The sequence below is a fragment of the Carcharhinus amblyrhynchos genome, chromosome 12 (assembly GCF_965287045.1).
Source record: "Carcharhinus amblyrhynchos chromosome 12, sCarAmb.v2.hapA, whole genome shotgun sequence".
NCBI classification, from domain to species: Eukaryota; Metazoa; Chordata; class Chondrichthyes; order Carcharhiniformes; family Carcharhinidae; genus Carcharhinus; species Carcharhinus amblyrhynchos.
The window spans coordinates 42,902,420-42,915,812 of NC_137335.1; the positions used below are offsets into that span (position 1 = coordinate 42,902,420).

The following is a 13,393-nucleotide window of genomic DNA, read 5'->3' on the forward strand; positions in this document are numbered from 1 at the left end:
AACATACGCCAGGCAAATACTTGTGGCACCATCCAGGCTGCCCTTTAGCCATCCAGACCTTCCATAACTCTGGTCACTCCAGCAACCGAAGCCCTCTCTTCCAACAGCCTTCAGAATCCATATTGATGGAAGTGCAGATTCCTGAGCAGCAGTTCTCTGATGAGAGCCGCTACTTCTGACAGGAGATTGGTTCCCTTTAAAACAGGCAACTCCTGAGAGGAGGCATGGAGACCTTTCATGTCTATAAACAGGAGCTGCAGATCATAGTTGAGCCCATACCACAGCACACCATCATGGAGTCGCAACGTAAAGGTATCATTGTCGGATCTGGGTGCAGGAATTTCTCGGATCTAAAAGATTTATTATGACCTCTGGTTTGATACTTCTCCACTATCAATAACATCCTTCCTGCATGTACCCTGTCTAATCCTGTTAGAATTTTACAGGTTTTTACGAGATTCCCCCTCATTCTTCTGAACTCCAGTGAATATAATCGTAACTGACTCAATTTCTCCTCATACGTCAGTCCCACCGTCCCAGAAATCAGTCCAGTAAACCTTTGTTGCATTTATTCAATAGCAAGAATATCTTTCTTCAGATGAGACCAAAACTGCACACAATATTCCATGTGTGATATTGATATTGTGTAATGTGACAGGATTAATTAATGATCTCAGAGCAAAGACATTTCGAGGTAGCAATGACCACGATGTGATTGAATTTTATATCCAGTTTGAAAGAAAGGAATGGGTCTAAGATGAGTTTTTAAAATTTAAATAAAGACAACTAAGTGGGCATAAAAGCTGAGCAAGCTGAAGTAAACTGGGATAAAAGGCTAGAGCACAGTTGAATAGGTGTGGCAGTCTTTATAGGGGCTATTTAGGTTAAGTATATTCCTACCATTAAGAAAAATGTTAAGGAAAGTATCAAATTTAAAGGAAAAGCATATAATTGCACAGGTCAGATGTTCATTCAGAATATAAAGAATGGCAGAGAATGGCTAAAAACTTGATCAGGAGAAAGAAATTAATATATGAGAGGAAGCTGTAAAAATGGACAATAAATTTTGACAGGTATTGAAAAAGGAAGAGAGTAAATAAAATGAGTGTTGGTTCTCTAGAGACTGACAATGGGGTGTCAATAGCAAATAGTAAGGAAATGGAGGATTGAATGAACAAATATTTTGTTTCTTCTTTATTGTAGAAGGTACAAAAAACATTCCAATAATAGCTATAAACCAGGAGGTGGAAAAGAAAGAGGAATTTGGTGAAATTACAATCATTTGGGAATTACTGAGCAAACTGATGGAACGGTGGGCTGACAAGTCTCTGATTCCTGATGGACTTCATCCTAGAATCTTAAAAAAGTTGGCTAATTAAGTAGTAGATGCATTGGTGTTAATTTTCCAAAATGCATTCAATTCTGGAAAGGAACAAATTTGACCCCTTTATTCAAGAATGGAAGGAGGCAGAAAACAGGAAACCATAGGCCAGTTAGCATGGCAGCTGTCATGGGGAAGGTGCTAGCATCAACTATTAAAAAGGTACTTTAAAAAACTCACGGTAACCATTAAGAGTTGGTATGATTTTGTGAAAAGGAAATTGTGTTTAATCAATTTATTGGCGTTCTTTAATAGAGTAACATGTGCTGTGGATAAAAGGGAGTCTGTAAATGTACTGCACTTGGATTTCCAGTTGGCATTTGATAAGGTGCCACATTAAAGGTTATTGCAGGAGATAGAAGCTTATGGAGTGGAAGCTAACATATTAACGTGAATAGAAGATTGGTTGGAGGAAAACAGAGTATTCGTAAATTAGTCTTTTGTTGATTGGCAGGATGTGACGAGTGGGGTCCCACAGAGTCTGTGCTGGATCCTCAATGTTTTACAATTTATATCAATGACCTAGATGAAGGGAGCAAGAGCATGATAGCTAAATTTGCAAATAACACAAAGATAGGTGGGAACATTTTCTTTTACTCTTTCACGGGATGTGGACGTTGCTGACTCAGCAAGCATTTGTTGCCCATCCCTAATTGCCCTTGATCTAAGTGGCTTGCTAGACCATTTCAGAGCCAACCATGGTGCTGTGGATCTGGAGAAACATATAGGCAATACTAGGTGAGGACGGCAGGTTTACTTCCCTAAAAACAGTAAATGAACCAGATGAGATTTAATGACAATCAACAATAGTTTCATGATCATCATTAAGCTTTTAATTCTGAATTTGTTTTATTGAATTCAAATATCATCATCTGCCATAGTGACATTCAATAGGAACCAATATAGGCCGTCTGGCCTCATGAATCTGCTCCATCATTCAATAAGATCATGGCTGATCTGGTTTGTGTTTCAAGTTCTACATTCCCATCTGCCCCCAGTAACCTATGAATCCCTTGACTAACAAAAATCTATCTAACTCCACTTTAAAGATATTTAACGACTCTCATCTCCACCACCTTGAGGCAGAGAATTCCAAAGTTGCATAACCCTCTGAAAGAAAATTCTCCTGATCTCTGGCCTAAAAGGGCAACATCTAATTTTGAAACTGTGCCCCCTAGTTCTGGATTTGATCACAAGAGGTAACAAGCACCCTTTCCACGTCTACTTTGTCAAGGCAGTTCAGGATCTTTAATGCTTCAATCAAGTTGTCCCTCTCTCCTCTAAACTCCTTTGGAAACAAGTCCAATCTGTCCAACCTTTCCTCATAAATCAACAGCTCATTCCAGGTATCAATCTAGTAAACCTCCCATGAACCATCGCCAATACATTTGCACCCTTCCTTAAATAAGGAGACCAAAACTGCTCACCACAGTCAAGATGTGGTCTCACCAATGCCCTGTATAACTGAAGCATAACATCCTTACTTTTATGTTTGATTCCTTTAATAATAAAGGACAAAAGGATTCTGTTAGCCTTCTTAATTACAAGTAATACCTGCATTCTTCTTATGATTCATGCATGAGAACATGCTTCTCCAGGCCTCACATCGAAAGTACAAGTCTCCCTTGCCACAGATGGATCTCTACCCCTTCCTTGCGAACAGCTGACCATCCTGGACAGTTCTCTAACCTCTTATGACATTAATTGCCATTTAAAACAATCAAATTCACTAGCTTTCAAACTTCATAGATCAAGCTCCACCAAAGTCAGCCACTTATGTCCCTCTAAGGATTTACAAAGAAAATCTCACTTTCTCTTCCGTCAATGATGTGTCTTCCTTACCCCCACGTAGGTCTCTCTCTTCTTTGGGTTTTGCCTCTTTCTCTTGTTACACTCCCTATTCTTTTACCCTCTCTACTCTTTTACCCTCCTCCTTTACCTTTAGCTCTAGCTCTCCAGCACAGCATAGACTTAAAGATGATTTAAGTGAGGTTGATAAATGAGCAGAGGATCTGTATGTAGAGAACTAGGTTCAGTGTCACAGAAGTTGGTGACTGATGGAATAAATTTCCAGCATGGACAATGAATGTGGTTTCATTGCAAATGTTCAAAAAGAGCCAAATGAGTTCCTGACTGCAGCCAATACCACTATTTATAGAAGGTAGGTGGAGTACCAGGGATGTGTCCCATTCCTACTCTGGTCTGACGGACCTTTCGATTGTCTTTGCAGGGTCAGAGAGGAGTTTCTTAAAAAAGTTACCCTGCCCTCATGCCTATCCCATACAAATTTGATAAATGATTCCCCCCCTCCCCCCACCTTCCATTTTATGGAAGATTGTTGGTGGAGGTTTTATGATGTGCATAAATTGCATCATGGTTCTACAGACAAGCTGATGGACAAACAGTTCTTCATGTTTATAACTTCCTATGTTCAAATTTCGTTTTGCCTCACTTTTTCACTCAATGTGGAGTTGCCAGCATTGGACTGGGGGCTCAGTAAGTAGTCTCACATTGCCAGATTAAAGTCCAACAGGTTTATTTGGTAGCACGAGATTTCGGCGTGCTGCTCCTTCATCAGGTGACTCACCTGATGAGGGAGCAGCACTCCGAAAGCTTGTACCACCAAAGAAACCTGTTGGACTTTAACCTGGTTTTTCACTCTCGACTGTCGTATTCCAATATTCTCTTTTTCACATCTTGGCAGGGCAAAAATAAACCAAGGTGGCAAAATGGCTCAGTAAATAGACCGAGAAGCACTTGGAGAAAGTGTGAACCACATTTGAAGCAAGTAGGCCAGGAGATACTTGAACCAGCAAGACTTCAGGGCAGACAGACAGTCAAACAAGCATGGGTGGTTAGTTTGTCTTCACAGCCTGATTCTGCTAATCTTGCTCAAGATATTACCCAACCTCACATAGTCTGCTTCTATTTCCTTCCCAAGATCCACAAACAGAATTGCCTGAGGAGATCTTGCTTCCAGCATGCTCTTGGCGCAAACCTATATTTTTCTATCTTGATCTTTTTTCATCTCTTGATTTCCATCATCCCAACCCCTCTCCCTTCCCCCCACCAACCTTTATCTGACACCCCCCAATACATTAATCTTTCCCAGTCTCCAGGTCATAACAGTCTCATTTCCCACTGTTAGTCCTCCATCCTCCTCAAGGACAGGAGTGAGCCGTCCGCTTCTTCCTTGAACAGAAGCTGAACCAGTTCCCGTCAATTCGTATCCTTCTCTCGTTAAATTTGTTCTAACATTGAGCAGCAACTCCTTTTGATTCCGCTCATATCTTTCAATTGAAAGGTTTCACTTTGGGAAACCATCTGAGTTCTAGCTATTCCTGTCTTTGTGTGTACAGCAAGCATTCTTCTAATCCTACTTGGGTCTCATCCCTGTATTATTATTCCAATATATTCATGACTTATTTGTGTTGCTTGACGTTCCTGCTCTAAACTGGAAAATTTCATCAACATTGCTTAAAATTTCCACCCATCTTGCCTTCATATGGTTCATCACCAACTCAGCGTGGATTTCCACTTCTGGCGATAGGTTGCCAACCAATGACTATTGCAACTGCACTAATTCCCACAGTTACCTTGATTATACTTCCTTCCACCCCACTTCCTGTAACAATTCCTTCATTTCCTCAGCCTCATCTACTCTGACAATGCCATCTTCTACACCAGTGCTTTCGATGCATTTTCCTTTTTCACAACACTTGCACCATGGTTGGCAGGGTCCTCAACTATAACCATTACATTTAGCACATTTTTGCCCTCAGCCTTGCTCTTCCTCCTAGAATCACAATAGAATCATAGAATCTCTACAGTGTAGGAGGCCATTCAGTCCATTGAGTCCGCACCAACTCTCCGACAGAGCATCTTACCCAGGCCCTATCCCTGTAACCCCACATATTTACCCCACTAATCCCCTTAACCTGCACACCTGAGACACGAAGGTGCAATGTAGCATGGCCAATCCACCAAACCTGCACATCTTTGGACTGTTAGGGTTCTGTTGGTCCTGATTTTCCATCCCAACAGCCTCCACATTCAATAAATCATTCTCCATTATTTCCACTGCTCCCTGAGCAATGCCATGACCAAACACATCTCCCCCTTCTGGTTTATCAATCCAAATGGATGATTTCCTGCACAGCACAGCTGTGATAGTGGAGTTGGACACTTTAGGAACTCTCAAGCGGTTATTGGATAGGCACATGGAGCACACCAAAATGACAGGGAGTAGGATAGCTTGATCTTGGTTTCGGACAAAGCTTGGCACAACATCAAGGGCCAAAGGGCCTGTGCTCTGCTGTATTGTTCTATGTTCTAACACTCCTCCAACCAAACACTCACTGCCCTTCCCACCACAACTTTCCACACAAATACAGAAGGTGCAACACCTGCCCTTTCACTTCCTCTCTTATCATCCAGGGACTCAACTACTCCTAGATGATAAAGCAATTTGCTTGTACTTTTAAATTTAATATAATATGGTCATGATACAGTCTCCTCTATATGGGGAGACCAAATGTAAATTGGAAGATTGCTTTGTCGAACACCTCAGTTTAATTTGCCAGCTCTCTGACTTTTCAACTGCTTGCTACTTTGAGTCCCCATTCCACTCTGATCTCTCAGTCACTTATTCCAATGAAGCTCAATGGAAGTTCAAGGAACAGCACCTCATGAATTTCAGACCTTAAATGCTGCTCCCATTATTTTAGACAACAGGTTCTGGTTATGATTTTTCTGTTCATTTATGTACTTCAGCTTGCTGTCCTCTCACACCCTTAGAGTTTTGGGGTTTTTTCCCCCTCTCCCTTTCCCTGCACTTGCTGAAAACCCTGTTATGTTTTTCAAAGATCATTGACCTGAAACACTGGACTGCATTTTAAAACCCTGCCAACATAGTGGAAAGAGGCAGACAGGACCTGAAAATGACTAGATTGGCTTGCATGTTGGCTTCCTCGCCCGATTCCTGGTGCTGGCCATTTTTGGTCAACATGGATTTGGAAGCTACGAAACCTGTCTCCATATCAGTTAAGAGCCTACATGCATGAAAATCTTGACTTTAAATCAGTTTCCTACCAGGGACGAATTTAGGATCTAAAAACATTTCAACACCTGTTCCCCACTTCTAGGGAAAAAAATGTAGCCAATTTGTTCTGCTCCTTTCTCTACAAATGTTACATAGCCTCCCAAGTGTTTTCGCCATTCTCGTTTACCTTTCCCCTATCAGAAATATGCAGTTTTGCATTTTCTTCTTTGTTCAGCAATGTAGTAGTGGATTGAAGCAAATTGGCAATATATATAACTGTTCATCAGATTTAGTAAGAGTACAGGAGAGCTCAAGCAACACAGGCACCCAAATTCAAAACTAAAGGAACCAGAGTTATGTTCTTAAAAGTGTGGTAAATGTTAATATTGGGATTCTGTGACAACTGACCAGACTTGTTGAGTGGGTAGTTATGCCCTTTCATTTCAGTTTTGGCTACTGATGTATTGTGCTCAGAATACATAGGTAGCTTTCTTCAGCTCTTCTGTGCAAATAATAACTGACCAAAACCTTAAGAAAAATGGTCAGGATATAATTTTTAAAATGCAAGATTAATTCAGTGGATAAATGTAATTGTATTATTTGCTACTGTAAACAATCCAGCTTTCTGGTATTTTAAGTATTATTTGAACATGCCTTTGTACTGAGAAAAAAAGTATTCAAAAAGCATCTCATTTTATTTGTTATTATACTGACTGGCTATTTAACGCTATTGGTTTTCATAAACTCATATTAGTTATTACCTTGCAATTGTTTTCTCAACTCGATGCATTTTTTTTACTCGGAGCCAAATTTACAAGAAGTAATCACGACAAGGAGAAATTGCCTATTATGTAGAAAAACCTGCAATGGCTGCAGAAAATGTTAGAAACACTCAGTGGGGTTTAGGAGTAACAGTGGAAAGAGAAAGAGAGACAAAATGAACGGTTCTGGTCGAGAAGGAACAATCCCCACTTTGAAAGGATGACTATTTCTCTTTCCAGCCATGCTGCCAGACCTGCTGAGTGTTTACCTGTTTTGTTTGGATTTCCAACATCACTTTGTTTTGTTTTGCAGAAGACTCTGGAAGATCACGTGACACCTCAATGACCAAAATCTAAAAAAAGATCCTAGGCAGTATGGCTGGTTACCAGAATTAGAAATAATTGACGCCTGTGAACTCGCACCAACTCTGCGCCTTGGCGACTGTACAAAAATACACATTTATCTGTAATTATTAACAGCCCTCAGTGGATCAGAAAATGCTGCTATTCTCAATTTGGCGCCTCAGGGACCGACTTTTACAATAATTATCCCGTTCCCAAGGACTGTCTGCTCGTCAAAGATGAACCTTTTATGCTTTCAGCGTTCATTTACCATTCCAAATCTTAATCGAAAACACACGAGACGTTTTTTAATCAGCATTCCTTTCATAAAGGAGGGGCGTTAGACACCATAACCCTTTTCTGGTTTAGTCACCAAAATAAAACCTCCCGTTTTCAATTCAATTCAATTCAGCCGCAGATGCGTCCAGCCGCGGTTTCATGTATAAATCTCGCTGGAAAGCGGCTGTTTTGACCAGGCTCTATTTTTATCCCCACACTTACCCTGCACTCGGCCACTGATTTCATAATCTATCGATTTGAATCGAGCCGCCACTAAGCCCACATTTGACATTGTCGCCAACAAGCTCAGGCAAATCGCGAGTGTGGCCGCACTACACATCAGACAGTGCAGGGCGCTGCGGGGTCCGATCTCCACACACACACTGTCTGCTCCAGCCTGGCCTGATCCACCTCAGCCGGATGTCTACTCCATCCAACTTTCCCTCATCCACACCTGCCAGCCTGAGGCAGCTGCTCCTCCACCCCAACAAAGCTGCCACCGCCAATGCTGGCAATCTAGAAATAAGGGTGGCACAGTGGTTTGCACTGTTACCTCATAGTGCCAGGGACCCGGGATCGCTTTCTGGATCACTGTCTGTGTGGAGTTTGCACGTTCTCTCAGTATGTGCGTGGGTTTCCTCTGGGTGCTCTAGTTTCCTCCACAGTCCAAAGACAAACAAAAGAAGAAAGACAATTACAGCATGTGAACAGGCCGTTCGGCCCTCCAAGCCTGCATTGACCATGCTTCCCGACTTAACTAAAATCCCCTACCCTTCTGGGGAACATATCCCTCTATTCCCATCCTATTCATATACTTGTCAAGACACCCCTTAAAAATCACTACCGTATCTGCTTCCACTATCTCCCCTGGCAACGAGTTCCAGGTACCCAGTACTGTGTAAAAAATCTGCCTCGTACTTCTCCTTTAAACCTATGCCCCTTAGTGATTGACTCTTCCACCCTGGGAAAAAGCTTCTGACTGTCCACTCTGTCCGTGCCTCTCATAATCTTGTAGACTTCTATCAGGTCTCCCCTCAACCTCCGTCATTCCAATGAGAACAAATGAAGTTTCTCCAACTCTCCTCACAGCTAATGCCCTCCATACCAGGCAACATCCTGGTAAATCTTTTCTGTACCATCTTCAAAGCCTCCACATCCTTCTGGTACTGTGGCGACCCAAATTGAACACTATATTCCAAGTGCAGCCTAACTAAGGTTCTATAAAGCTGCAACATGACTGGCCACTTTTTAAACTCAATACCCCAGCAGATGAAGGTGAACATGCCATATGCCTTCTTGATTACCTTCTCCACCTGCATTGCCACTTTCAGTGACCTGTGTACCTGTACACCCAGATCCCTTTGCCTATCAATACTCTTAAGGGTTCTGCCATTTACTGTATATTTCTTATCTGTATTAGATCTTCCAAAACGCAAGACATACTAGTTAGGTGCACTGGCTTTGCTAAATTCTACCTCAGCGTACCCGAATACCTGCAGGAGTGTGGCAACTAAGCGATTTTCACAGTTCATTGCAGTGTTAGTGTAAGCCTACTTGTGACACTAATAAACGTTAAAAACAGGAGGTTTAAATGAAATTTGTACATTCATCGTCAACAACTGTTCCTCCAAAAGAAAGGGGACAGGGAGGTAATGATTCAAATTCAACCCACCCAGTACTGGGGCTGGGGGTGGGGGTGGGGGTGGGGGTGGGGGTGGGGCAGGGGGTTTGAGGTGGCAGATCATCTGCCAGACATACATTATAATGCCACCAGGAAATTCAGAAAATGCGACTTTTGAAACTTTCCAGATGCAAGTTTCACCAGCTACTGAAGTTTTTAAGTTTATCTTTAAATTATTAAATTTAAATATTCATCTACAATATACTTACCTAACACGTATTGTGCTCAGTTAGATACTTTTAGTGCAATGCTATGCTATTTGTGAGCGATTCCATTGTTCTGGGCAGCTGTGTTTACAAGATTATCAGACATAGGAGCATGAGTAAGCCATTTGGCTCCTCAAGCCTGCACCATCATTGCAGGTAAGATAATGGTTGATTTGATCTCAACTCCACTTTACTACCTGTCCCTTCCCACCACAACCATTGGCTCCCTCATAGATCAAAAATCTGTTCAATCAACCTTAAATATATTCAATGCCTCAGCCACCACTTCACTTTGTGGAGTGAATTCCAAAAATTTATAACTCTCTGAGAGAAAAATGTTCCCTTCATCTGTGTTTTAACTGGAGACTCCTTTATTTTGAAACAGTGACCCCTATTGCTAAATTGTCCAAAACATTCTCAAGGCTGATCCCATCAGATCCTCTGTCAGATCCCATCAGAATCTTATATGGTTCAATAAGATAACCTCTCATTCTACTAAATTCCAATCAGCATAAAACCCATCTATTCAACCTTCCTTCATAAGGAAACCCCTTCACCCCACTAATCAACTTAGTCAACCTTCCCTGAACTACCTCCAATACAAGTATATCCCTCCTTAAATAAGTAAAACTGAATGTAGTATTCTAGGTGTGGTCTCATCAATACCTTGCACAGCTGTAACAAGACTTTCCCACTTTTATACTTGCAGTAAAGTCTAAGATTCTATTTGCCTTCCAATTCTTAAAGTCACACTGGTTAGGTGCATTTACCTGAACAGGCGCTGGAGTATGGCGACTAGGGGCATTTCACAGTAACTTCATTGTAGTGTTAATGTAAGCCTTACTTGTGACTAACAAATAAGCTTAAATTACTTGCTGCATCTGCAAGATAACTTTTTGTGATTCATGTGCAAGGACACTGGGGACCCTTGTGCACAACATTCTGCAGTCTCTCTCTCCACTTAAATCCCACCATGGCTGCAAGTAGAATTTAAATTCAGCGAGTAAATCTGGAAGTAAAAGTTAATCTCAATAATGGTTACCATGAAACCATAGCGAATTGTTATCTGTTTCATTTAATGTCCTTTAGGGGAGGAAATCTGTTGTCCTTACCTGTTTTGGCCTGCATGTGACATCAGACCTACATCATTGTGGTTGACTCATAAATGCTGTCTGAAATAGCCTCGCAAGCTATTCCATTTTTTTCATTAATGGGATGGAGGCATTGCTGGCTATGCCATTATTCATTGCCCATCCCAAATTGCCCTTGAAAAGGTGGTGGCGAGCTGCCTTCTGTATCTGTATGCTCCTATTTCTGATATTCTTGTAAACACAGCCGCCCAGAACAATGGAATCGCTCACAAAAAACACAGCCTTGCTATGTAAAAGTATCTAACTGAGCACAATACACATTCGATAAGTATACTGCAGATAAATGTTTAAATTTGATAATTTAAAGATAAACTTAAAAACTTCAGTAACTGGTGAAACCTGCGCCTGGAAAGTTTCAAAAATCACATTTTCTGAATTTCCTGGTGGCATTGAAATGTATGTCTGGCAGACGATCTGCCACCTCACCAACCAACCCCACCCCCCGACCCCCCCACACCCCCCATCCCCCCCACCCCCCCCTCCCCCCCATCCCCGGTACTGGGTGGATTGAATTTGGATCATTACCTCTCTCTGTCCCCTTTCTTTTGGGGGAACAGTTGTTGACAACGAAAGTGCAAATTGCATTTAAAACCTCCTGTTTTTAAAGTTTATTAGTGTCACAAGCAGGCTTACATTAACACTGCAATGAACTGTGAACATCCCTCAGTCGCCAGTCACCACACTCCTGCAGGTATTTGGGTATACTGAGGTAGAATTTAGCAGAGCCAATGCACCTAACTAGCACGTCTTGCATTTTGGAAGGTCTAATACAGATAGGAAATATACAGTAAATGGCAGAACTCTTAAGAGTATTGATATGTGGTGTAGATACACTCACAGTGGTGTTAGTGAGGGAGCTCCAGAAGCAAGTGGCTTGAAAGGGAAATTCAGGTGGTATTGTTCCCAAGTGTCCACTGCCCTTGTGCTGCCAACTAAGGAGTTTTGTTGAGTTCCTCCACTGTATCTTATAGTATGAAGTCTCACAACACCAGGTTAAAATTCAACAGGTTTATTTGGTAGCAAAAGCCACTAGGTTTCAGGTAAATGATCCTTCATCAGGTGAGTGGAGAGTTCTGATCATACATGGGGGATGTAAAGACACAAGTGTGTAATCAAAAGCTTCACCTCACCCCCTTCAATTGCATCCCTCCCCAGCCTGCTATCTCTCCCCCATCCGCCTTCACCCTCACCCCCCCTTTACTGCTACCCCCCAAACCCACCATCACTTTCACCTCCAACCTGCCATCACCCTACCCTCCCCTCTCCTTCCCAAACCTTCCCCTCTATTTTTCTATTTCTGGCAGCCCATAACTTTCCTCCGGCTATCGGAGGTTACAAACCACTGTGATGGATCCTTTAGGAATTTCCTAAATGAACAATGTGCAGACATTGTCCAACACCACAAACAGGATGATTGAAATCTGTATACGTTTATAAGTTCTGGTGAACTCTTTGCCCTTTTCATAAGGTGCACCAGTAAGTGGACAAGACCCAATGGCAAAGTTCCAAAAAATAATTTTCACATCCGACAGTCTGAATGTTGCAGACCGCATGATCAGATGCCACCTCAAAAAAAGTTCAATCTTTAATATTGTGATAGCATCATAGGGAGCTCTAGATTATTGCAAATCTTCTTTAAATAACATCCCACAGCAGCTTCCTGAAATTTTCCATTAGGTTGTGAACTTAATTATATTACCCAAGCCCTGAACAGAAAACAATCAGTCAAATGGCAGGCCTCAAAGGGGAGGAGTTAAGATTTGGGGTGAACTGGCAATGTGTTGCATAATTGTGGATATAATGTGCAATCTCAAATATAGATTGGATCGTGCAGGCAATTATTGCAGACAATCAAAATAGACCCAGCAACTCCATCTTCTATCATTGATGGGAGAAGTATTTTCTTTCTTCAGCTGGTAACATTTGTTTTTTTCATGGTGGCAGTTCCAATGATCCCTTTAAGGTCTGCTGGTAGACAAAATGCAGAACCAAAGGACTGAGCTGAACTTCACGTGGCACCAATGATTTTCCCAGAAGGGTCATGAAAGAGTTGTTAGATCTTTAAAAACAAGAGTCTAATACTGGTTTACGGCAGCTTCCCAGAACATCTGCAATCGCTCCAATCCAGTGGCCTCCCAATCTTCCAAATGGCAGTACACAGTGGGGGTGAAAGGGGATGGTGTGGGGGCAAAAGGGGGATGTCGGGGGGGATGAAGGGGGGATGTCGGGAGGAGGGCGTGGGGATGTCGGGGGGAGGGCGTGGGGATGAAGGGGGGAGGGCGTGGGGATGAAGGGGGGAGGGCGTGGGGATGAAGGGGGAGGGCGTGGGGATGAAGGGGGGAGGGCGTGGGGATGAAGGGGGGAGGGCGTGGGGATGAAGGGGGGAGGGCGTGGGGATGAAGGGGGGAGGGCGTGGGATGAAGGGGGGAGGGCGTGGGGATGAAGGGGGGAGGGCGTGGGGATGAAGGGGGGAGGGCGTGGGGATGAAGGGGGGAGGGCGTGGGGATGAAGGGGGGAGGGCGTGGGGATGAAGGGGGGAGGGCGTGGGGAT

General features: G+C 42.7%; 1 protein-coding gene across 1 annotated transcript in view; it reads right to left on the minus strand.

The window, feature by feature from the left end:
- The window catches only part of acyp2 (acylphosphatase 2, muscle type), a 106,707-nt gene extending 98,456 nt beyond the window's left edge, over positions 1 to 8,251 (minus strand). Inside the window, exon 1 of the mRNA XM_080200451.1 lies at positions 8,027 to 8,251. Within this exon, the coding sequence (XP_080056577.1) occupies positions 8,027 to 8,144 (118 nt within the window). The 5' untranslated portion in view covers positions 8,145 to 8,251. The remainder of the gene's footprint in view (positions 1 to 8,026) is intronic.
- Positions 8,252 to 13,393: the final 5,142 nt, after the last annotated feature.